At 37.9% G+C, this 27,043-nt stretch overlaps 1 protein-coding gene across 2 annotated transcripts in view; it reads right to left on the reverse strand.

Moving 5' to 3' along the window:
• Positions 1 to 26,707, reverse strand: part of LOC107224141 (synaptogenesis protein syg-2-like) — a 227,338-nt gene extending 200,631 nt beyond the window's left edge. For both annotated transcript variants that reach the window (XM_046745259.1, XM_046745258.1), the window contains exons 1-2: positions 26,533 to 26,707; positions 19,903 to 20,391 (exon numbers count right to left, since the gene is read on the reverse strand). In XM_046745259.1, coding sequence (XP_046601215.1) covers positions 19,903 to 19,969 — 67 coding nt within the window. In that variant the 5' untranslated portion in view covers positions 19,970 to 20,391; positions 26,533 to 26,707. The remainder of the gene's footprint in view (positions 1 to 19,902; positions 20,392 to 26,532) is intronic.
• Positions 26,708 to 27,043: the final 336 nt, after the last annotated feature.

A 27,043-nucleotide genomic window follows, 5' to 3' on the forward strand; every position in this document is an offset into this window, starting at 1 on the left:
CTTCTTCCGATTTTTGTTACTTTATTTCAACCGTGTTTAAAGAGAATGTCTTGAAATCGCCGAGTGATTTATCGGCTTGAATATCCACCTCCCAGGGTTTCGCATCGCAGTTACAAGTCAGCTCTGCCTTTACGACGCGGTCTTCGACGTGGTTTGAAACAAAGGAACCGGATTCTCAGGATCATTACGAGTTATGAAAGAAGGATATAACAAGTTGTTTCACGAATAGAGTGATTACAAGGTTTGATAGGAACGATCAGAAGATCGGTCAATGAATTTTAAAACATTTCTAATAATTTAATTTTCAACTTACAAAGGTATCAAAGCTAGAAGGTGAAACCGGATTTTGCATACAACATGAAATAACTTTTGAATCAATTCGAGGAAACTTGATGAAAATTTCAAGCGTATTTCTGACGATTCGTATATATATTCAAATTCGATTAAAGTTATTCGAAGTGGAATTTAAGTTGAAGTTGAAGATGTTTGATCAAGGCATCGAATGAATATATGAGACTTCACATGAACTCGGATTACTTTAAGTGAACTTTGTGCGGGTTTTGAATAATAGTTCAAGCTTCACGATGAATTTCAAATATTTCGAATCGTTCAAAAAGTCTCTGGATCGACTCGAAGTGAATTTTGAAACGTTTGAATGATCTGAGCCAATTCCACAACATGACTTTCAGGTGACTTTCAGACCATTCAACGTCTCGAATGAATTTTTGCAAGTTTCTATCTTGTTCCAAGAGATCGGACGGCGTTTTAAAAGTGTTCAAAAATGTAATGCTACCACCTCTCGAAGGAGCTCAGACTGCTGTGTAACAATTGGATGGTTTGAGAATGGAAAAGAGGATCACATCTTGCCCACCAACCATAAAAGATAAAATCGCAGGGTAGTAATGGAAAATAAGTAAAGGAAAAAAAACTTCCCTCTCTTCGAGAATACTAGTAGTGAGTATAACAGATACTCATTGTCAGCGGTTGATACTTAACTTAAATCAGTTTGCGAAGTTTACTCTACTTTTTCAGTTAAACAAGGCTTTTACGGTCAATTTATTCTTGCACGAGCGTTAAATTTTCGCAACAGTTGCGAGAAAATGTAGCAACAGTGATCGTAATGAGAAAGAATAGCAACGGATACTAGACTTTTCGGTAACAGGTAGAACACTAATTTTCATTTTCTACCTGCAACTATATTTTTCGATTATGGTAAAAAATGAAAATAGTCAAGGACCGAGCGGTAACCGCAACTAAAAATTTCTCTCAGTCCACGTAGATTATCGGATATAAGGCAGCTAGGTATCCACCATGAGGAGTAGGGTCGGTGGTGGTGGATATATTGGTAAAAGACCATTTAGTTTCCGATGTAGCGCCATTCCCCGAGAGTCAGTATAATAAGATTTTACCGCCGGAGTATTGCCGTAGGGCAAGATTTGCGATATATTATAGCCAACGCCTACGAAAACCCAGGGATTTTCAATTCCAGGTCAATCCAATACCTCGAAACGCTATCGGGACGTAGTTAGGTTAGGTTCGACTGTATCTCATCTCCCACCCCCTCAAATATATCCTCTTTCTTTATATGCCCAGGACAGGGTGAATTTCTGACGTACCTACATCAAAAGGAATCGTCATCCCTCGTTCAATATCCTCGCGCAAGAGAACGAAAGAAAGAAAATAACAGAGGGGAATGATAAAACCTAGAACAGCAAGTTCTGAGAAACGGTGAAACGAAAGAAAGAAGACCGGTAAGAATTAGGACGAAATCGAACACCGAGCATTGACAGAGTGAAAATCTGCCAGGTGGATCCTTTCTTTTCCGTATATCGTACAAGCTCTGACCTTACTTGTCGTGATCTCAAACATTTTTTTTCCTTCAGCTTTTCTAAAGCACCAAAGACTTGGTATAAAAATATATTTCTTATCCTTTCACCTTTTCGAGAGCATCGAAAAAACATCTATCCGACTTGTCATAAATGTTCATAATGACGCACGAAACATTTTCATTTGACTGAATTTATTAACGTTAACGTGACGAAACGTAAGTGAAAAAAATCATTATCACACAATTTTAGAATGACTTCAAAGAAGTAGACTTACCAAAATAAGAGTATATTTAGTTTTTCATGGTTTAGTAAATTTCATACATTTATAAATGTGCAAAGTAACCATAGTAATGTTCCTAAACATGCATCGTTACAGGTAACGTTACCAACTTCACTGACTTTGAAGAAGTAGGCTTTCCAAAGTAAGAGAATCCTTTCTTTTTCATAGTTCAATAAATTTCATCCATTTCTAAATGTGCAAAGTAACCATTTTTCCCGAACATGCACCGTCACAGGTAACGTTACCAACTTCACCCTAATCGTTTTTCCACATTGGATTCCAAGTGCGTATCGGAATTGTTCAAGTGATTGAGCTGTGTCACCTGACCCAGTATGTGTGTGCATGTGTGTGTGTGTCTGTGAGACTACGGTAAAATTTAATCTGGTCCTGATTACTGTTCGGTAACACGCGTGCGACCCGCGTACTCCAGTTGTCACTATGGATGCCATATCCGGTTGGTTGGGTATCTGGCACGGTTTAATTGACACAACCCCACGCAGAGCTTTCAAACACTGGAGTGCCTACTCAGCCTCATGGATTGTTAATGCATCGCTGATTTCCCGTGTCGATTAATGATCGTCTCATCAAGCAGGTTTATTAGATACGACGTTACGAACACCTCGACCCACATTCGACTGCCGCCTAAACTTTTCTCCGTCTGTTGTTTCCGCTTGTACTGTTTTACCATCCGTCGGACTATTTTTTATTTTTTTTTTTATTTTCGTTCCATTTTTTTTTTCTTTCTTTTTAATTCTTTCTCTCTACCCTCGTTTCTCATTCTCTTTACCGAATCCAATAGTTTATACGGTATAATCATCGGATGGGTGTCTCCGTTGAAAGAGACACTCACCGATAATTACTGAATAATTATTTAAACGTCGATTCCTGCTCCGTAGTGACAAAGAATAAATCAATACGTTTCACCATTCAGGATGGACAAAGTTTCAGATCAGAAGTGACAACCGGTCGAACTTCATACGAGCCAAGAGTTTGGATTCAAGTCACGTTAACTTCGCCAAGTCGCGCATCCAATTCATCAAATTTCAAGTTTGAAAGAAATTTATTTTGATTCACGCTTGACGAGTGACTTCAAGTCATTCGATTCCACTTCAAGATTCCGAAGCTCTTTCGAAGTGACGAAGTGACTCGAAGTCCTAAAGTTAAATGATCTCGTCATTGACACTTGAAATTTAAATTTAGTAAGCCGTTAATACGGCATATAAACAAATTCAGATATTGTAGATTCAACTTTATCAAGTATTCTGAAATTGCTATCTAGTAATGTTTTTTTTTTTATCTTCAACGTTTCGACACCTCAACGTTACCAACTTCAGGCTGGTAATACACGAGGTTACATAATTATTCAGTTAAATTTGAATCATTGTTCTTATCTCGCCTTTTCTCACGCCCGAACAGCCGCGTTCGATGGTTTTTCTTTTTCTTTCGTTGTTACTTTTCCGAAAATTATCCCTTCCAGTTAATCAGCCACGCTGTGTAAGCAACACAGCGGTTCTGGATATATCCGGTATAATCGACTCACTTTCTTTCCTTAGCTTTACTTTCTGACAAGGTTTCAGACCTTTCGAGGGTATTGGCGCAGGGTAGCACCGATGGGGTAACAATCGACCTTATACCTGATGATAACAGTTCCACCATCAATCATTTTGCCAACGAACTGGGAAACGCTCGAAAGGTGCCGAGTGTGTATATATATATATATACTCGACCATGCGCCAACTCACCAACGAATTTTCTATATTTTTTCAAACCCCCTTTTTTAACCATTAAGCTTCCATCCATTCGCTTTTTTCCACAGAAAATTATCGCGATTTGATATCAATTTCCTTGAACAACTCTCGTATGCTTTCATCGACTAGAATCAAACTGTCCAATTTCATTAAAAACTTTCGTTTCTCTCCGACACATCGCCATTTGTACCACCGTTTATTGTACCTACTGTAGGTAACAAACGAAGGAGGTGGAAAAAAAAAAAAACAACGAGAAAGAAATTGAAGATCTGCCATTAATACCGCGTATGAGAAAAATTCAGTTAGTTTCTTTTCGACGATTCAAAATTTCACGAGAAACGTTGAAAATTCGACAAGTTTCGATTTTTCATATTTTCCGGATAACCGAGGCTACTCGAACGGAAGTTTAAACGTCGATGTAGAAATAGAGAAAGAGACGGAGAGAAAGAGAGGAGGAGAGGGAGTATGAAAAATCAATAAGTAAGTGAATAGAAAATACCCGAGAAATACCGTGCGACAGTGGCGATCGAGGAATGTTCGAAGGAAGGTTTTTACCCCTTCAATTCCCAGTCGGACTCTTACGCTGCCCGCTATCCCACAATTCGTTTTCCTGAATTTTCGAATCCCCCGAGTCTCGTCGCGCGGCACGCCGGTCGATTCTCTCGGCTTCGAAGGGTCGAATAGGGCGAAAAATACCGGGTATATAAATATCGGCCAAGGATGGTCCTAAATAGTCGAGACTGACCGAACAAATTTATCAACGGTCCGGAGAGATCGGCCGGATATAACAGCATCGTTTCGAAAAGGAGCGGCACTCAATTTCCCTGTGACAATGAAATCGATCGATCATATTTACACAACGTATTGTATCTGGATGAAATTTTTCGACTCAATTACTCGTTTATTTCGTATTTTGAACTTCAAACAACTTGTACAACTTTGCATAATCAGGAACAGTCTTTTTATTAAAAATTAGGTACTTTGAATATGTATTTTAGCTACCTTTATTACCTAGGTAATAAACGAACAGAATCAATAACGATACGTGATCATTGTTTTACATAAATATGGGCCCGTTACGTCGACAAGTCTGAGAGCTTTCAGGCACTGCCTCAACGCGGGATCGTTGATACGTTTTTAGTTGGCACTAAATCGAGAAGTTGGATATGTTTCGTAGTTACATCACGACGGAAAAAGAGAAAAGAAAATCAATGGAAAGAAAAAAAACGAAGGAAATCACATACATACATCCAAACTGTAGGTCTGTATAGATTATCCGAAGATTGATTTCCTCTGATGTGAATGTAATCGCACCCGGTGAGCTTCGAGTCAGAGGAGGAGGTAGGGAGGGTAAATAATAATCTTTTAATAACTGTAAGTGATAGATGTATTTTCTGCAGGTTTGTACGTGATGTGTATTGTGGATCGGAGCCAAACGGCTTCGAGGATATCCATTTAGAATATAACCGTGATTTAGGTATCCAGGCTAGAAATGAATTTCAATGTCCCGCTAAGAGATTTCCAAGACTTTGAGTGAAAGCAGACTTTTCGTGTAAGACAAAAAAAAAAGAAGTGTAAGAATAAAAAAAAAAATAAATAATAATAATAATAATAACAACAATTTTTTGAAATATCGTATTGTAAGATTTTGTAGCATTGAGAAAAATCGAAACAACCGTTGGTAATTAAAACTGAGGGGTGAATTGGGACGAGAATATATTGGAAACGTATCGTAGGATGAAAGAGGAAGAAGGAAAGGGATGAGGAGGTAGATAATGATCAAGAGAAAGTAATTTTCTCCCCTCGCCGTCAGCAGATCAGAGAGGCTCAGAGGCGAGACATCTTACGAAAAGGGCAGAACATCTAAGCCAGATTAATTAATTGGTTCGACAGTTATTTCCCGACAGATTAGGGGCTCTAGATTTCAGGAAGATGCGCGAACTTGCCGATAAGTACAGTCATAACTTTTTGTGTGCCGTTGCTTCAGCTTGGATTAAAATGAGCTTATCCATCGTCGTGTATTCCAAAAATAATAAAAAAAAAAAAAAAAAAAACAACAACAACAACACAAACCAAGGTAAGAAAGTTTTACTCACACTCGCGGTCAACGATGAGTCGGGAATAGCTTCAGAGTCCAAGAAATCTTTGTAACTTACAATTAGTATTGGTCGGAATCGAGAAAAGTTTTCTTACTGATCATTGGAAATAATGTCAATGCAAATTCCATTATATTCACAATAATCGAGAAACAAGATTTATTCACCGATTCAAATTCTGTTGGTCAGTTTGTGTTGAAGATAAAAAAAAAGTCTTATTTTCATCAGCTGACATTTCAATTCTTACAAAAAAAAACAGTCCAATCCGACAAACCCTCATCTTTGGCACGTGGAATATGCCGAATAGTTTAAACCCAGTTCCGTACTTTCCCTGGCACTCTGATTTTGGAAAATGAGGTTAAAACGACGCGAACGCGTGACGATCAGAATGAATTTTCAATTAGTGTTCATACGAAGTTGCGAGGGAGGTTACGAAGGGTTAAGTCACAGAGAGAGAGAGTATAACGATTACGAAACTCTGACATCATTATATGTATACGATAGTACGATTGATACTAGCGGTAAGGCCAATTAGGGGGGTGAGTTGGCAGAGGTAATTTAGAGATAACTACGTGATGATACGGTTCCTGCGTATAACGTATACCTGCGTCTCTGACGGTTGTTTGATACGCGGTAAAGCAGGGAGAGAAACGGAGCGAGGAAAGAGAGATCGCGAATTAAAGCGAAGGGACGCGAGGATGAACAATGTCTTTTGATGTTCCCACAGATACTCTCTCTCTCTCTCTCTGTTTGCCAGGCTGTATTGTCTAGTCTATTACGATGAACAGCTTGTTTAACCTTTGCCCCTCGAGCCATAGGAACGTGAATCTAAGTACCAGTGTTATGTACCCTCAGCACCTTCCATGTTTGTAATAATCGTTGAAATGTATTTGCTTGATTCGATAACGACGATTTTTCAACACTTCAATATACCGAATCATGCACTGAGAAAAATAACAGGTATCGTTAAAAAAAACTGTTTGAATGTTGTTGGTATTATGAAATCATTTCCATCCTAATATTGGTTGAGAAGAATCTTTCACTCGTAACGTAGACGTTACGTGATGAAGTATCGACTACTCTCTAAATTGGGTTTCTTGCTTGATCGTTGTACTTTGCATTGGCACGAATTTCAGTGAATTTGGAACGTTATTCAGCCGGTGCGGATAAACTCGACTTCAAGGAATGTAGACTTGGATGAAAATTGGAAGGAATTTATCTGTCGACTTGAACAATTTTCCCATACCTGCTACATCTGGTCGATCGATATCTGTCTCAGTCCATCCATCCGGATAGACATTTTGCCAACTCCAGGTCTGCCGGATTACGGTAGGTGGGCGAAGGAAGAGGAGATGAGAACGAGGATGGGAATAGAGGTTGGGATTACATCGGGAGAAACCGGAGCGACCGAAAGATGGCAAAGCATAAAGTCCCCGTATCACGCGACATCCAATTTGTGATAGCGTTCTCAAATCGTACTCGTTTTATTGCGATACGAGGTTATATGGCTTGTGAGGTGTTCGGTTACGGATATCTACATATACGAACGCAGACGTCGAAGTGAGAAAAAAGAAACGAACCTCGACCTCTTCAAGTTCGAATTCGCACATTCCTGCGAAATTGACGAAAAGGATTATCGTTCAAGTTTGCCAGGTTAATTTTCCCCGCCATGATAGTACAAAGTTCTTAATTGGCTGTTCCTAATTCGCATTAATTTCCAGATATCAAAGGCTGCCGAGGATGAGAGTGTTTCTTTGATGAGGAAACGCTGCTTCAAAGATGCGAGGAACACTTCCACTACCACCCACGGGATGAATATTGCAGGTAGGGTAGGTAGTTCGCAAATCTGTAGGTAGGTGCTGGAAGCTGAGTAAGTGGAGGTGAAAATGGTACTGAAAGGGAAGTAATAACTCCGGTAGAGCTAAACGGTGTGCAAATATTGTTCTAAACGTTCCGCGGTTTGCGTAAGTGTTCCAAGGCACATCGTTGATGGTGTCGAACGCGTGTAAGAGGGATAAGAATTGACTAACACCGAGTTGTTCGTTCGTGGAGAGTTCGTGTTTGCGCGTTAATTAAAGAGCGCTCGAAGCCGTTGAGTGGCCGGTTAGTAGAGTAGGGCCGAGGTTTGAAGGAGCTAGAAAATCTATGCCAGGAGCACCAATACATGTTATACACCAGTTCCAACGTGGCGGCTGGCAAGAGCTCGGGTGAAGTGGATACCTTATTAAATTCCTTGCACCGTCGACGTAGGTACGCGTAATTGCAAAATTTATTTTCGCGCTAGGATCAAGAATTCTGCTGGTGGTGATGGCGGTGGTGGTGGTGGTGGTGCTTCGTCTGCACGAGGTACATGCTTGAGAGGGTGAAGTGGTTGGGTATCCGCATTATTCGCCCGGCTAATCGTGGCCTGAAGTTTCTTCGACGGTTATAAACAGCTTCGAAATACTTTCGAACAAAACTGGAATGGCTGCCCCGCCAGGTTTAGCCGAGCTCAACATTGCCCTGTACCTAACATGGATGTGGAGAAAGAGGAGCAGGAGGAGGAGGAGGAAGAGGAGGATGATGGAGAGAAAAAGACGAAGGCGAGGAAAAGCTCGAGGAGCAACGGTGACGCTGACAAAGGTTGGAGAACGAGGAAGGAATCTTCAATCTCCAGCTCGAAGCGAGGATATTAATTGGAATTTATCGTACTTGGAATGAGCCCGGAGTCATGAGGTGTACTTGGAATGTCTAAATTGCAATTTTTGACTCCCGGAACTTCTGCTTTTCCCCTTCGCTAACGTTTAGCATTATCAAAATAATGTCTTCAGGATCTTTTATCCCGATTTCCGAGTGTGATAAAAACGATAACTGGTCTCAGCTTGAAAGGATCAAAATCAGAATATTCTTCATGGTCTCATTTTTTCACTTACAACCACCTGAATTCTGCTCCAAAATTATTTGAATTTTATGGTTAATGTAACAGGATTGGTAAATTATTTTCAAGTTGCAAATTGCAAGATCACATTTAAAGAAAACCTTCATGTAATTTTTGGAATGTCTTTCGATCTATTATCTCACTACTTCCAACACCATTTCCCAACCAGACTATGAAAGTATTAAACCATCTCAAATCAAGTATGTGATTGAATTGAAATCATGTTCAAGTTACATGAATGAACAAGAATCCTGAAAATCGTGGTTCAGTGTAACCAAAATGACTAAAAGCCTAGTGATTTTCATGAGGTCGAAGTTGGGGACAAAAATTACTATTTTCTGAACTTTACAATGATTTTCAAGAAACTAAAATTTCTAAATATGAGTGTGTTTTGTTTTATTACGGTTCACTGAATTTCATCAAATTCCAGTTTTCCTTCAGCATGATTCGTTACGACAACGTAACCAACTTCAATATGATTGATTTTCATCTGGATCATAAAGCCTGAGGATCCGGAAGTTTCCGCTTCGCAAGTATCTCATAACAAGCGACTGACTAGATTGTCCCCGAAAATAAAATACGGTGAACGTTGCGACACGTTTAATCGTACCGAGAGTCTCGATTTTCTCTCATCAAAGCTTTTCGCCCGGTTTGCATAAGGTTGAATACCGTCTGTACCACGGAGTTGGTCGGTGACTTTGGTGGTGGTATAAAAGTTTGAAATCCCCTCAATTGGCCCGAAAGTTCATCCAAGCATCATCGCCCGTGAAACGGATCTTCGCACCACATTTTCCTTCCGGTCTAAGGTGTATGTTCTGCTCTTTTTCGCTCCTTAATATGTTTTTCCTCTTTCCTCACTCCATCTCTCACTTTTGGCTTTGATACTTTTACTCCGCTCCGCCGAGGCATCTCTCCATTTTGCTGATAAGAATTTAGCCTAGCGAGAAAAGCCCACGCGCGGTTTCCGATCCTTGAAAGGATCTCATCCTTCTTTCTACACAGTGCCGTGATATCGATTCTCGATTTCAAACCTCACCGAGCTGTCGGTGAAAACTTTATTATACCCAGACTTATTATATGTGCGACTTCCCCGTCTGCTTCAAACTTTGAATAATATTGCCGGTAAGTCAAGTGCCTGCAACAAATTCCAGGACTGCGGCATCGCGGAAGTGAAAGAGTTGCATTGTTGTTGATTGAACTTATCGAGGCTAGGAATTATCCTTTGTAAGAAGTAAGCAGTGAATAATTTCTTTTTCAAACTATTTCTTCTTTCACTTACTGAGATCCTACCTTTCCATTCTGTACCTACCATCGGTATAGAAGCCATCTACGAACTGCTTCAGGGAAAAGAGAGAGACAGAGAGAAAGAGAGAGTTGAAGCGAGCAATTTGCAATGCTGAATCGAAAAGTTTTCGCACCAAGTGATGTCGATGAAAGCGAAATACCTAATAAAATAATTGCATTCTACTTCCCTTAAACTCCTCTCGCTGGAAGCTCTTCTGCTATAGCCGCAACCCTGCAGAGAGAAACTCTGCAGGCCACCGCACAATTTCTTCAGATATACCCGCCAACCCAACGAATTGAGTTATTCAACTCCAATTTCATTCCATCCAGGCAAAAACTTTTCACCTACCATACCTTCGCCCGACTTTTACCTCCACCACCACCACCATCACCACTACCAACTACCACCATACGTGTGATTTAACGCCGGTACGACGCTTCTCCTCTTTCTTATACATCCGCAGTCCCTTTTCTTCGGCTGCTTTTTTCGACGTCTCGTTGTTTTTCATTTTTATTTCCACTCGTTCGCTTTACACCCACGTTCCGCGGTATTCCTACTTTATTACGGACATTTAGAGAACAAGGAAAACCACAAAGTCCCTTATCGATAAGCTCGAGATGTTCTCGAACTTCACGTGACAATACTGTGAAATTTTTCAAAGACATCTACGAAATATCGTTATTTTTTACAAATTTAATTCTGGACAAGATTATTCGAAAGATCCTGACGAAAAACCTGAAAATTTTCAACCCTACCGTTTCCTTATTACTTTTTCAACTGAAACTACTTATTTTTACATCATACATGCATCATTGTAACAAACTTAAAATTCTAGCCCATGAATCATCGATAGAACCACCAAGCCTGTTCAGATCCTTGCAATTCTGCCAAAGCCCTAATAAGCCCCTAGTAAATCCCTGTTAGTCTTAATATCGTGATTTCATAAAATTAGTCATTGTAACAAACTAAAAATTGTAGCCCATAAATCATTGATAGAACCAACAAGCCTGTTCAGATCCTTGCAAGCTGGCTGAAGCCCTGATAAGCACCCAGTAAATCCTTGTTATTCTTAATATCGCGATTTCACAAAATCGTAGTAATAGTCTAACAATAATTTGAATGTTCCGATTCTGATCACTAATCTCTGAACAACACCCAACTATATTCCACGTTTTTGAAAAATTTAACAAAACCTTTTTACAATTGCAATGTAATTAAAATGGCAATAAACATTTACTTCTGCTAAGGTCCAATGAAAACTCAACGAAGCTTTGATCATGGTCTGACAGAGAGAAACTACTTTGTAAGCCACATTCAGAAACCTCGACGGTTTTCACGATGGAACAAACGTTACCACAAACCACCAGAGTGAGTAAATCGATATTTTCTTCATCAGAACATTTGTTCAACGAATCAAAGTTCCCTACTACCGTAGCTTTCGCCCCGAAGCGGTAATAATTCTGGGAAAAATTGTTGAGTTCTCTGAAAGTAGTAGCGCCTAAGCTGCGGTATATGAGGATGAAACAAGGAGTTTGCGGTTCTCGTTTACGGTAGAGTAAATAGTCCTGTTTGTACGCAGAATGTATCCTCCACACGTTACACATATTCCACATGGCAATATGTGTGCGTATGCTTGAGTAATTACGATGAACGCGAATCACTGTTTACTTTGATCGGAGTTTAAGTGAGCTTGCAGGCCGATTGATCGTTTTTACTTTCGACATCTTTCTCCCGCAACGAGTAAAAAAAAAAAAAAAAAAAAATAAACGACCACCCAGCTGCGAAGGATCAAACGAAAAACTTGGGAATCCCATGCAGTTTAGCCAAAGTGGGAGATCTTTACACACATCCATGACCCACGCAAAGCATAGACGGCCGACTCTGGCCTCTGTTGAAGCGATCGCAGCGCCGCGCCGCGGTCAAAAGCATAAATCTCGGAATCGTTAGATCGACGATTGCGCCGTTCGGTAACCAAATGCGGATAAATTGTGAACTAAACGCGTGGGTGAGTTCACTGATACTGGGAATAATGATAAACCGAATGAGCTTTCTCTCTCTCTCTCCTTTGCATTGTCTCTCTTTCTCAATCTCTCTCTCTCTCTCTTTAGCTCGCTTCGTATACAGCGGTAAAAATTTCCCTCCGGATTCAGTCGTCCACATTTTAATCACGAATTTCTACTTCTGCCCCAGACTCCGAACCACCATCGCCACCCCCCTCCACATTTACTTCCATCCCCATCAACCCCACCATATGGAACGCCCCCTTACTCAACCCTCGCGAATTATTATAACGTGTTCCGTTTCCACGACGTTTTAATCTCTATCTTCTACCCCGCTCTTCTACCTCCCCCTTCATCCCCAACAGACCCTGCCTCAACGGCTTGTTTCGTTATTCTAAACCACCGGAATGTGAATAATCGCTCTTGGTCCTATATTTTACTTATCGCAAACGGAGTTTGTCCAGATTCTTTTTCATTTTGGTTTTTTCGTCGTTTTTTGTTCCGTTTTTTTTTTTTTCTTCTTCTTTTTCTTTTACTGCTGTACACACTTTCGCTGAAGCCACGGTTAACGGAATTCATGCATATATTGCGCCGAGATTAATTAATGCCGTGTATTTTCTCAGGCTTATTATCTTAGACTCAAAATGATTGTATGAATAAGTAAATTCTGTTTAACGATTTTTTTTTTTTCCATCTCTTCTCTTCTGACACCGTTCTTAATTATTGTTATCTTGAATTATATTAAATTAAATATAATGAAACTTTGTAGTGGATAAAAGAGAAAATAAAAAAAAAAAAAAAGAAAAAAATAAACAAAAGTAAAACATTTATTAGCACATTTATTTAATATCAACATATATACTAAAATACTATAATGACGAAAAGTAAAAATTTTTCCTCAACAATTAGGTGCATGCTCGGATATTATTGAATTTTCATGCGCAGTTGAAAATTAATAATATTCTGTCATTCCTTCACATTCCGATCAATATCGCACAGGAATTGCAGATGCTTATATTACACAAGAAGAATGTAATAGAGTAATTTTTATTCCTCTCAGCCATCTGGCGTACTCTCGTTCCATTTCTTATGATTTCAAATATCCGTTATAATTGATCGATGTAATAAAAGTTTCACAGTGAAACTTACCGACGCATCTTAAATTTTACGACCAGCAGCCCAGCTGCGTGCCGATGATTTGTTTGTTATTGGTACAGAGCCGTATTTTTAATTTTCATCTTTACTATCGATCGTTATTGGCGATAATTACCGATACTTCAAACATGCTATTTCGGGCCATTTCGTTCCTCGCATTCGCTCCAAGTGTATTTGTTTATCCTCCACAGCATGCGGTCATCCAAATCGATTGCATATCACTCGCAAGAAATGTTCACCTTAACTCGACTACATCCACTAATCAAAGACTCAACGAACGCGTCTGACTATAAATCTCTTTTTTCCCTTTTTCTTTCTTCTTTTCGTTTTCATCTATCAAATAGCAATGAAAATTTAGCTCCTAATTATTTACACTCCGTTTATGCGACTGCTTGACAAAAAAAAAAAAAAACTATGAAATCTACCGGTGAAAAAGAATCCAACATTTTCTTTCAAAGACTTTGAACCGGTATCTAACCATGCCAAGTTTGAAACTTTTTACTAAAAGATCAAAATCATCTGTCCCGCTTTGTTTCGATCCGTCAATTAACTGATTACTTTTTTCTTTCTCATCGGGTGTCGATCCACTTTGTGAAAGATCAATTGGCGGAATTGAAAATCTCCGAATATATCGTCAATCTATTGTTTCTGTACAACGTGTTAGGTTGTTGAAACTTGACGAACCTTGAATCCGAGATGTGATGAAAGAGTTTGGTTAAATGAGAGAAAAGTATAAAGCTGGAAAAGACGAGAGAGTAACCACACTTGAGAATCATGTGATAAAGATAAATAGACAGAAAATAAATATCAGTGGGTAATAAACTTAGCTCTTCACACGCCAGAAACACTGATTTCGTGTTATTTTAGGGTTCCTAAGAGCAATTCGTTTCACTGAAACGCGATGGTTGCGAGTGAAAGCGGGAAGAATAAAATAAGAAATAGAAATCAACCGATAAACGTAAAGTGTTGGAAAATTTATCGGAAAATTATCGATTAACCGTGAAATTGATTTTCATGACAATTATCTATTTGGTCAAATATTCGAATTTGATACACGTGTTGAAGCACGAAGTAAAAGTTAATATAATCGAATACAATACAATCAAATGTGTAAGAACTTTATTTTCTCCGTTGTAGTTGAGAAATTTTGGTTGCTACTTATATCAAACAGATTTTTTTATCCCCCGAAGTTCGCGTTCTACAATAATTTTAATCGAAGTAAGATTACCGATTTCTTTAACTTCTTGACGAAAAGAAAAAATCAAAGCAGGTTTAAAACTTGTATCAAAAAGGGTTTTGAAAGTGGTGTGCAAAAAATGGTAACAAATTTAATAAAATACCAGACAAGGTTGGCGATGATTTCGGGGGTTGAAATTTGAAATATTACAAAGCTACCCTGCATTTCTTTTGTTCATTTGCATTACCTCAAAAATTCCTGAGCGTAAGTAAAGCAGTGCAAAGTGAAATGGTAAAAAAAATTTTAAAAAACCAGAAACCTGGGAAAAAAATCCAACGCATGAAAAGTCGATGCAAGCTGCTCTTGTAACTGCCCTGAAACGGCGGGTAAATCGCTGAGCAACGCGCCCTTTTCGTTTTAGGGTGCGAATCGGGAATCAGGGGTACCAAAAGAAGAACGGATAGAAGGGAGGGATGTAAACGGCGCTATTCGAGACGCCGCAACTGCTCCCCAAACGCCCAGAGGTTGCGGATTATATCCTCGAAAAAATCCTACCTAATCACTCTTGAATACCGTACTGCTCTCGAGGAATGGAAACGACTAAGTTCAAATCCCGCCCCTTTTGCAGAATGGTTATAAAGGGTTAGAAATAACCGAGCGGAGATATTTTTTTTTCGCTTATGTTAACTGGATTTCACAGTTTGACGCACGATTTTCATTTCAAAAACATCATTCAACACAATTAGTCAATTTCGTCAGCAGGACTGTTTTGAAATTTTTGAGTATAGTTAAATCGAGTAAACAGAATTTTGAGCTAGAGGTGAAAATGTAAAAAGATTATTTAAACCTGGAGAATGAAAATATAGAAAAGTCAAAGTCTCAGAATCGTTGGAATTCTGCTATATTCTTACTTATTTTTGATGATTCTATATTTTGTCTTTCTATGTTTCAACCGTTTTACATTTTGATTTATCTACACTTCGACTTTTGTGAAAATTTGATGATTTGAACCCTCTGTTTTCTAATATTTCTATATTTTTAGCCGTACCCATATTTTAGTAAAAAAAAAAAACCAAACTCAAAGGGCTCAATACTATTAAAAATAACGATATTTTTACAACGATCGAAAATAATAATTGTAACAATTTATAGTTCGATATACAATTTCTAAGGAATCTAAGATTTGTAAATTTCGACAGTAAATGTAATGTTTAATTAATTCTAGAATTCTATAAAATCTACCAAAATTTGATTTAAAAGAACAAATCCGAGAAAATTAAAATACCGTCTAAAACAATCGACGATCGTTGGATTTCCATAAGCTTTTTAACCTCATGGTGATCTGTTGTCTTCTTTTTTTTTTTTTTTTGATGCAACGGTTTATTTTATCAGTAAAAACGTTGGCATGGTTATTCGAAAACTGGATAAACAGACGTGAATATATGCGAGGCGTGTAAAAACGGATGCTCACATATGTTGCGCTACATAGAAAAGCAAGCAGGCTGGCTGCGCAGAGTTAAAGCATCGGAACGTTGTTCTTGAGCCGTAAAAAGAGAGAGACAAAACGTAAAAAAAAAAGGCAAAAAGAAAACAAGACAAGGGAACGACAACATCGCAGCATTTTTCTTCCGAAAGAGAGAGGACAGCAGACATTGAAAAACCAAAAAAACAAAAAAAAAAAAACACGGTAGCTGCAAGCATCAGCAATCCGGCAGATAAAAATCCCTCTTTTGTTATCAGCTGCGCCTCTTTTCTGCGCAGCGTAAAAACTCGATGACGAGCTTTCCTCGACGATTAAACGCCTGACGCATTTTAAACGTGGATGATGAAAAAAAAAAAAAATTCCTACCAAACGGTGAGACTTGGCGGATAATCAGCTCGAGAACGAAACGCAAAACCAGCTGGCCAATCGTTCTTTCTTCGCCGTGAAGAGAGAGATTTCGTTCAACAGCTAGTCGCTCCGCTGGAGAGCCGCAAGCTCGGACCGTATTTTAGAAATTTCCTTAATCGGATTTCAAGATTTACTCGAGGCAACTGGTGAATGCTCAAAGCTCAACGCTTTGCGAGTATATTTACTCAGCTATATACTTATAAATTATCTCTAGCTCTTCTCGATGCTACCGACAAACAAGTCGAGCTTTCGTTCTAAAAGTCTGCGGACCGTTCCTAGATCCAGCCTAATGGTTACCAGTCTCTCTCTCCCCGTCAAAATGATGTTTGAACACTTCCAGAGCGTTTAAAAAGTCTTAATTTTATGCGAAAATGAAAGGACACCGCAGGATCCGTATGGAAATTGGCTGTATTTTCGGTATGTTGCAGACGTATCCTCCCGATGAAAAGATCTCATAAACACGAGTCCCAAAAATCAGTATTTTCCGAGATACAGGCATCGGAAGAAAGGTGCACAGATTTTTTGATGTCTATGGTTTTCGTGATTTTCACGAATTATAAAGCTTTAAGGGGACTTGAAATAAAACGATTCGCTCAAAAAACTGCACGAATGAGAAGAGAAGAAAATAAAATACTTTCAAACTATCGATCGATAAATACGAATCTAAGAAAATCTAAAAAATCTAGAAAAATATATCAAATCAAAAGCATGAGGGCAACAAAAATGAAACAGGATGTCCCAAGCTGATCTTATTCAAAAAAGTCTCTGCGATCCGTAGGAAAAAGTTTGATTGTTTCGTCGTGAACTGTTTTAACACAGATTATCGATTCTAAAAACAATTCAAAGCTGTGTCTTGTCAAGTTTTTCTATCGATACTTTTTTCTAACCTGACTGTACACTTCGTAAATCCTTACAAAACCGTGACTAAAGCAGCATCGATATAACGAAGTCAATGCTCCCGACTCTTAATTCCAGTCTGTGAATTCGTCAAGCAATTGAGTGTAACCGAAAAGTATGTGAAGTGACTCGAGCCTGAGATGTGGTTGAGAATATTCATCTCACAATGTCGACAATAATCACATCATGAAGTATCATCAAACACGGAGTTAAAAGGGTCCTGAAACTTTTCAATAACTCAAGTGCGGATATTGTGTCACAGGGTTAAGAGTTGAGGAAGGTGTGTATGGATAATTCCATGCGAATCCAACCAACGTCTGATCCTCACCATTTTTTATTTTCTTCGAAATTTTTTCAGTCATCATCCCAACTATAAAACAGTGCTCTGATTTTTTTTCACATTTTTCATTCAACTGGTTAATGACTTATAAATATTAAAAGTGATTTTGAAAAGAAACTTTCGTAAAATTATCAAAACATTCTCGTACAATCGATTGTTTTTTCTTTTCCAAACATTTCAAGATGGGCTGATCATTTTTCGATTTTTTTTTTTTTTTTGTTTTCCAACGCAAGAATTGTTTAAACGATTATTTAGAACATTGCTGGATCGGTTTCATTATGAAATTGATTTAAAAAAAAAGTTAAAAGTGCCAAGAAACAAAAAAGATGCCCGCAATAATGAAACCGGTCTAGAAATGTTGTAAATGAAAAATAGAAGTTGTGATAATTTTGTCGGGAATTTTCAGACCGTTTAAACAATTTTTTAGTTGATAAGAAAATTTAAAGTGCTGATAAAAATGGAAAAAGAAATCAGCCCGGTCTTGAAATGATTGGAATAGAAAATACAGCCTCTGAGAATTTATTGAGAATTTTAAGCAAGGTCCTTTCTAAAATCACTTTAAATGTTTATAAATAATTGAGCGGTTTAGTAAAAAAAAACTGAAAAATTTCAGGGAACTGTTTCAGAGGTGGGACAATTGCAGAAATTTTTTTAAACAAAATTAGAAATAGTGAGGGTCAGATGTTGGTATGATTCACATGGAATCTCCCATATTCATTATAATACCTGTAAAATGCCACAGGAGAGTGAGTAAAACTCGAACATACTCGACATCGATGTATCTGACAAGTTCACTGCATGTATGATTGTGTAATGACACAGATAACCGCGGTGATCAATTAAGCGTGTAATCATCGGTCAAGGGGCATGGCTATGGGATATGTGTACACCATAGAAATTTCGTATGCGTATTTAAATACGTTAAATGTATATACATGGGGGGTTCAACGTCAAATCGAACGAAAGAACGAGATTTTTGTTGTTTTCGCTCTTTTACTCACTTGAAGTTGGTATTGAAAGCATCAGAACTGAATTTTTTCAGATCTTCCTGACCACGAATTTTCTCACCACAGCTAGTCGAAAAATCAACTTTTGACGATTTCTCATTTTATCAAGTCAACGTAGCTTGAAATTTAGATTACATGCGACAAAAGTTTCTATTCGAAAGGTTTGCATCTTTGTATGAAATTTCTAAAAACAATTTTGTGCGATCTTACATGCCCCGATAAAGTACAGTTTTGACGAGAAATCCTGTAAAATCTTCCGTAGCAAAACAGTGCCCGGAATCTAATTGGTTGAAATTTTTACACAGCGTGTCTTTTTCAATGCCAAAGATCGTCTACAAGTTTCGTAGTGGGCGGAAAAGCAGTTCGAAAGTCACGAGCAACAGCTTACACGGAACTGCAAAATTTCTCATCCACACGCGGCACAACGCGGCGGTGCGAACGGTAAAAGTTATACAGTCGGTGTTTCGATACGCAACGAATCGTCGAATTCTTACCTTGGATGAGTCTGCTTCGGAATTCACACGTCGTGTCGGGAATCTTGATAAACGACCGGCCGAAGTAAACGAATCTTGATAAACGACAAGCCGCAGTAAACTCCTCGAGAAAAAGTCGACAATCGAAATTATAAACAAGACGCGTAACAGTTGAAGATCGCTCTCGAGTGCGCAGCAGCGCCACGCGTAGGTCAAGCGAACTACTCGCGGCGGCGTCAAGTTTGAACCGAATTCTCGCCGCTGCGTGAATATTCCTTGATACATCTTCCGAACAACTTCACCGCACACTATGAAGTTTGCAGAAAACCTTTCGCATCGACGAAGGCACGCTGTGTGTAAATTGTTTCCCATTTGATTTCGGCACTTTTCGGTTACGAATAACTTGCGCGCATTTTGTATCAAAACTACACTGAAACGGGGTATGAAAAATCCGAAAAAATACTCTCGCGAAGTTCGCGAGAGAATCTAAAATTTTCGCGAAGAAACTTCTTCCACACGTCGTCCAGGTTTCAAGGTACGTAGGCGCGAAAAATCAAAACATTGTCGAAATCAATTTATTCGAGGAGTTCTCGTGAAGAAATCATTTGTCGAAAAAATTTGATAAAATTCAAACTTCATCCTTTCGATATGTACTTGATTGTGTGAAAAGGCAATTAGATTAAAATGGTTCGGGGAAACCGACCGCTTGAGTTGACGTGAAATACCCCGTATACATATATATGTATATACATATATGTATATATATGTATATATTAGGGTGTGAAGGTCAACGAAGTTGAAACTGACCTTGTCCTCGGACGCTCGTTAAAGCTGCTGCTGTAATCAGTACCGTCTGCACCACCAAGCACCTCATATTGGTTCCTTTTCTTCGATCGTTCACAGCTTTGTCACCTATTTTTATCACTCTATACCAACGTATATCACCACATTAAATTTTTAACTCAAGCTCTGTGCTTGATATCTTGGTTTCTGGTATTTAATTTTAATCCCTTTTTTTTAACACTTTTTTTAACGGTATACTTTGACTTTGATTCGTTGTGTTTTTTTTTTTCACGAGTCGAACGCGAAAAGCTCGCGGCTGTTTTTAATATTTGGCTCTGGATCGATCGATGATATTTATTTTCAAACTCAGCGTCGACGTCGCTGATGAAGGTGGTTTAAAGCACGATATTCACTCATCGTGTTTACGACATGTGTTTTGGATTATTTATTATTCGCCCCTTGTTGATTTAGGAGTAGAATTAGGAGAAACGATGAATCAGAGATTTTGAGAATCTAAAATAGCAGAAAAACAGACCTGATGCTAAATGTTAAAAGATTTCCAAAAAGTTACAACCATTGACTGTCAAACCGGCGGGAAAGATGTCAATAACCGACTTTTGCTCACAACATAATTCGATATTTTTCAGTGACAAAAAGTCGCGATCGTCGGAAAATGTTCCAGTTCAAATACTGTGGAAGAGATGGTGTAGAAATTTTTGATGTGTTGAAACTAAATTCAAAAATAAAACCTAAGAGGCTTCTGCATATTCTAAAAAAAAAAAACAAGAAAAAAAACAAAACCAACACACGCCGAACCATCTATCCTCAATTTTCTAGCTTCGCCACTTCCGGTGAGATTTTACTCTACTCTCGGTAAATTGTGTACACAAGCGTCGTTTTTTGCAACGAATTGTTTTCGATCGCTTTGATTATATCTTCGCTTCGGACGGAATCGAAAAGATGCGATGTAGAAAAAAAATTTGTAGAAGAAAAAAAAAAAAATTGAAGAAAAACCGCGGTGCGAAAGAGAAAAGTTTCGAAACCTTCCAACCAGCGTCAAATCCGCAACTTCGTTTCTCCGTTCCTTCATTCGGAACCATAAGAGGGTTTTAGCTCCGTGGCGAAGGTCGGTCCGAGCTTTACGGTAGTGAATACGGACGTAATGATTCGCGGAATCACTCCAAAGGATAGAAAGAGACACGTGTATGGAGAAGATAGAGAGGGATTTACCGGACGATATTAAGCTTCTTTCGCCATTGCAGGATGTAAAAATGCAGGGGTAATTTCCCTTCGTTTTTTTCTCTTGTAAATTTTATTTTCGTACTTTGTTTTTGTTTTTTTCGGTGCGCGGTTGAAGTTTCGAATTTGAAAAGTTCCGAAAGCGCCTGATTTCGAATTATTTGATGGCGAAAGTTGAGCAAAGAAGTCAAACTTTGGTGAAACGTCAAAGTTTCGAATGTTCGGAAACCCGATGGTTCACAATTCCAAAATTCAAGATTACGAAAATTCAAGTTACGATATAGCAAAATTCCGAAAGTTGAAATATACTCGCGCAAACGCAGTTTTCTCAACGAGTGGGCGCAAAGAAATCAGAAAAATCGAAAACCAGGATTCCGAACGTAAAAATATCAAACATCCGAAACAAAGAAAGATCAAGGTGGTGAAATTTCGATGATCGTGAGCAAGAAATTTACAGAGCTGAAAATCTTCGATCATTCGAAGTTTCGATGTTACAAATTTTCAAATTCTCTCATTTTTGCACTTTCGGAACTTTGAGTTGTCGAGTTCGATATCTTTACTTTAAATTTAACCATCAAAAAATTCGGAATTTGGTGCTTTCGAAGCCTGTCAATTTCGAAATTTCAACCCCGCTCCGTTTTTTTTTTTTTTCTTTTCGCTCTCAATCATAGTTTAGTCGTACTTGGGACATCGTGTTCATTTTTGCCACAACATTTTCGTCTCTCTTATCGTCCGTTCCGTTCATTTCTTTTCTTTTTTTCTCTCTCTTTCTCTCCCCTTCTCCCTCGTGTTATTCTTTTTATATTCTATTTGACAGGTTTTATCGTCGCTGATTGATGAACTTTTGACGCGGACTTTCACGCCCCTTATTACCCGCTCTTTTCCACCCCCCCACCTCTTTGCCGCCCTGCAATTCTACCATGTAACTCGTCGACTGGCTTTCTCTCTCTTCTCTTGTCTTCTCTTCTCTTCTCTTCTCTTCGCTTCTCGACGGTATGTATCTAATACATAAGGAGGGTCGCTACATAATTTATACATATATATACATGCCTGTGTATTATATATATATATACCCGTGGACATAATTAAATGAAAGCTCTGAATGATTAATTGCTATAGCTTCGTGTATTTTTATTTCCATACATTCATTTTCTTCTTCCTCCTTTCTCGCATTATTTACCCTTTTTGTTTATTTTTTCCTCTTTGTTTCTCTCTCTGTCTGTTTGTTTGTTTGTTTGTTTGTTTGTTTTTCTTCAATGGTTCCGGCGTTGTTCAGTTTCCCAATCCCTCAACTTTCTTTCCATCCTTCGCGCTCTCTTTATACACCATTCTAATTTCCTTTTAAAATTCGTCGTCTTCGTTGATTTTTACCCTGAAATTCAACCCATCCCAGACATGATCGTTACCACACTCTTCTAACCTCTTGGGATCGATTCAAGATTCTTCGTCATTCTCGATCTTGGATCTGGATTAAACCGCGAGAGCGTATTTTTTTTCTGCTTTTTATAATCGTGACATAATATTCGCGAAGAAAAGCTTTTCCCCCCGAGTAACCAATTATTTCAAATATCGTTATTATAAAATTAATTTTTTGTTTCTCCCTCTTCATAATTCCGAATGTGCGAAACGAAAGATCTGCGAAGTGGCAACAAGATTGAATCAAGTTTACCCATCGCCCGGATAAATTTTCGAAAACTTGTCAATAACGAAGATGTGAAATAAGTATAAACTCCGATTACAATGATAAGAAGTAAGATAATTACGAGGCAAAACGCTCGAGGGTTAGCAAAAGTCCGGGTTCAATCACTTTAATTCGTAAATTTAATTTAATTATCGAGAAGCCGCGTGGTTTTGCCGATGTATATATATGTATATAAGGGATACGGGGCTGGCTGTTAGTTGTTGTCGGAATATTCACGAGCCGTGAAAGTCCCGGTCTTAGTTTCGTATTACTTGATTAACGGATCCTCGCCCCGTCACTTTCAAACAATTCATTCCCGACCTAGCTTAACCCAAATTAAACGCTGACGCGGTGAGATTTCGAGAGAGACGAAATATCGGGGAACAGAGAGAGAGAGAGAGAGAGAGAGAGAGAGAGAGAGAGAGAGAGAAAGAGAGACGGGGATAACACAGAAACTTTGAGAGGCGAGACGCCCAGACTCGAATCCAGAGTCTTTTATAAAAGAGAATCGCTACTCAATGCCTAGTTTAAGATTTCCGCATTCCAAGCAAAAAAACGAACAACGTTTTCACAATCTTGACTTTTTCACCCTCGAGACAGATAGATTCCGTTTTTCATTAATTTATTCGCACTCGTCAATATTTTCAGCATTCAACAGTCGCGTGGATCTTAAACATTTAATTATAAATCGAATGATACGTGAAAAAAAAAACAAAACAAAAATTCTTCAAATCGTAAAATAATTTGATATTTTTTAGTATTAGCTTACGGTTGGAAGAAAAATAATTTTCCATCGTTTTGCGGTTTTTATTGATTGCGAGATACGATAATTGAAATAAATTTCTGATGCTGAATATCAAGATTCGAAGTAATTTTTTTTTTTCTCACAGAGTTTCGTTTTAATCGATTATTCTTGGAAAAAAAAAAATTAAAAATTCTCATCGGTGATAACGTTTGATAATAAATCATTCCAGAGTTTGTTTTACAAACACTATGAAATTCGGATGAATTTTTCGGTAAATCCTGCAGTTTGTCAATTACAGAGAGCCTTTGAGCTTAATTCACGGTATTGAATGGGTGAAATTTTGTCTACCAATATACATAATATAATAATATACAAATAGAAATAAATATCATTACTTTGACATCCGAATATATGCATGTCGTGTGTGAATCGAATTTCATGAAAATACTTCGTAATTAATGGACAAAATCGTATTTTACAATATTAACCGAATATTATTCCAGAAAATTTCACGTACGGTGTTTAATTTTAATCTCATCTTGCAATAACCGCAGTGTTAAAAAATCACTTCGGAAGTTGAAGATGGAAAAAAAAAAAAATTTTAAAGAAAGAAGAGAGTTGAGAATCAATTCAAAGAAAAGTTAAGTATGGAAATTTTTTTACAGATTTCAATTAATACACGCAATTGGTTTCTGAAGCATTCAATTTACGGGTGTAGACCTGTACATACGTACATACAGAAATTATTCAGTGAGTTTGAAACTCTGTTGATATCAGGGTACCACCATCGATTCGCACACTTGCGACGATGAATAAAAAAAATCACTTTACGTTCAAAGTCACAATATCGACCATTACTGAACTTTAGGAAAGAACCTTCGTTAGCGGTTTGATTTTGTTTTAATTGTTCCGCCCTAACTTCGAAGTAGGAAGAGGAAAGAAAAAAAAGAACGAAAAACAAATACGTTTAAAAAATAACGACAAATGTATTGTCACGTAATAAAAGGTAATAACGAAAAAGAGAAATGAATTGCACGTTTTTGGAATTATAAATTTTCATCGCTTGGGAGTTATCGGTAATTAACTTGCTGTTTTTAACTTTTAACTCCAGTTCATTTAAATCATTCTTTTGTTGGCTACACGAAGTATTACAGTTTTATTTATTTATTTATTTATTTCTATCAACGAATAATTTGATAAAGTCAAATTCGATATTTCTGCACGAAGTTAAATAATGATTTGCTGTTCAACGGACTCGCGGGATTCGTTGAAAATTGACAAAGTTGAATAAAAACGTGATTTAAACAAGTGAGAGAAAGTAATTTTCGTTCTTTTTTTACTCCGTTATAAATTAACCCAGCCATAATCTGTGTTCAGTATTTTTTTAACCACACGTCTTCGTATAAAATGACAAAATGATTCTACTTACGTTATTTGCAATAATTTTTTGCAACAAATCATCCTACCCATAATCTCTGTTCGGTTTGTTTTTTTATTTTTTTTTTTTTTTTTTACGTACAAAATGACGAAAAGATACTGCTTATATTATTTGCAATAATTTTTTTCTTATTTTCGTCTTCTTTTCGTTCGGTTCAAAGTTCGAAAAACTAACCGAGAATCGAATTTACCGAGTTCAAATAACGGTCAGCCTTTCAAAACGACAAAAGGAATTGTTTTATCGTCAGCGAGACGGTTTTCTCACAATCAGCGCGACGACGTTCAAGTTTCCGAGCTTTTCTACTCGCAGTAGTAGAACCGAGTTAGCGTCAGACGGAGTTTCCGAATTCGCCAGCGGTAATCACGACTGCATTGAATCGCTCTCGCGTTGTTTCATTTTATCAAGCCCGGCATAAAACCCACTTGACAAACAGCGATAAAGCCGGTTTTAGGACCGTGTTAAAGCTTTCAGAAATTTCCGACTTAACTTACGGGTCGAATTTCAATCTCCGATGGTTTCGAAATACCCGCGCAAATATTCAGTCTCTGTATTCGAGAAGGGCGGGAAATTCAGAATCGTTTAAACACAGCGAACCGAAACGATTTTATACATTGTCTTCTTTTTCTGTTGCTTTTTTTTTTTTATAAATCCAATTTCACACGGCGTCAGCGTGTGTCGATTTTTTTTTTTTTTTTTTACTGTTTTTTTTATCTCAGTCGCACGAATTCACGAAATTCTTTATTTCGTTTTACAAGTGTTTCGATTTTTATTGTGTATTTTATTACTTGTTAGATAACGAGTAAAATTGGAAATCAGAAAATTAACCAATTTCAACGAATAGATCAAATTTGCTATGAATAAAATTTCACTTTTAGAAAATTAAACTAACGACATTTCACAACTGATAATATTATCCTTCCGTGATATAAGAAATAGACACAGTTTTTTTTTTTTTTTGTTTCTTTATCCCACAGATTTTTGAAACTTGTCGTTATTTGACTTATTATTGTCTTGTCGTAAAAACTTTACGTTCCTAACGCGTGTATTAATCGATAATTACAATATTCGACACAGCACTTTGTTAAGTAATTTTACAATCGTCCAAGTTGAAAATAATCGTGATTAACAACACGTGTCTCACTCGTTGTTAATCACTCGACATTCTCCCGAATATTTCGATACGTTCCAACTGTCGAAAAACCAAAAAAAAAAAAATTAATAAATAAACAAAGTAAGCAACGATTATACCGGTAATAAAATATACACTCTGAATTACGTAAACTGATCTCAAGTTCGATCAAATTTATCAAGACTGTGAATAAAAACGGAAACCAAAGAAGAATGAAAAAAAAAAAAAAGTGTACACGGATATCGAAAATCAAATTTTAAAATCGATTGTAAATTTTTGTTGAATTAGAGAGAAGAAAAATGAAATGAAGTAGAGGTTGATAAGAACAAGTGAAAGAAGAAGAAGGAAAAGTTTGATAAATGCAAGTATCAAGAAAAGTGAAAACTTGTATTTTGTTTGTAACGCAAAGTTTTGAAATTCACCAATTTATTACGACGGTTAAAAAGCGTCGGCAGTTTGTTATTTCCGGTTCGGATATACCTCGTCCGACGAACGGAGAAACGTTCTACGCACGTATCACTGTATCACACGATAAGCGCGACAATAGAGAACTGATAATAGAATCGGGAACCGCACGCAGGCGAGATAGAAACACGCGTGTGCGCTCTCGGCGAACGCGGACTCGAAACTGAGGAAAGGCGCCGCGGCGCTGCGGACTCGCTAGTTCTCGGCGTCTCCGTTCGGCGTCGCGACGCCCGATTCAACCCCGAAAGCCGACGCCCGCCTTTGGACCGCACTTGCCAAACCGGACTCCGGAGCGAAACAGCTATCGCGTTTGTTTACAAATCACTCTTGCACGTTCCTCTCCTACGACCGACCGATCGAAACAACAACATTACGTGCCGTTTCTTAGGGGGAGTCTGCGATAAAAGCACACGCTGAGAAATATTTCATTCGTTGGAGTAACTGGATAAATTGATTGAAACGAGTATC

The sequence above is a fragment of the Neodiprion lecontei genome, chromosome 7 (genome assembly GCF_021901455.1).
Source record: "Neodiprion lecontei isolate iyNeoLeco1 chromosome 7, iyNeoLeco1.1, whole genome shotgun sequence".
NCBI lineage: Eukaryota > Metazoa > Arthropoda > Insecta > Hymenoptera > Diprionidae > Neodiprion > Neodiprion lecontei.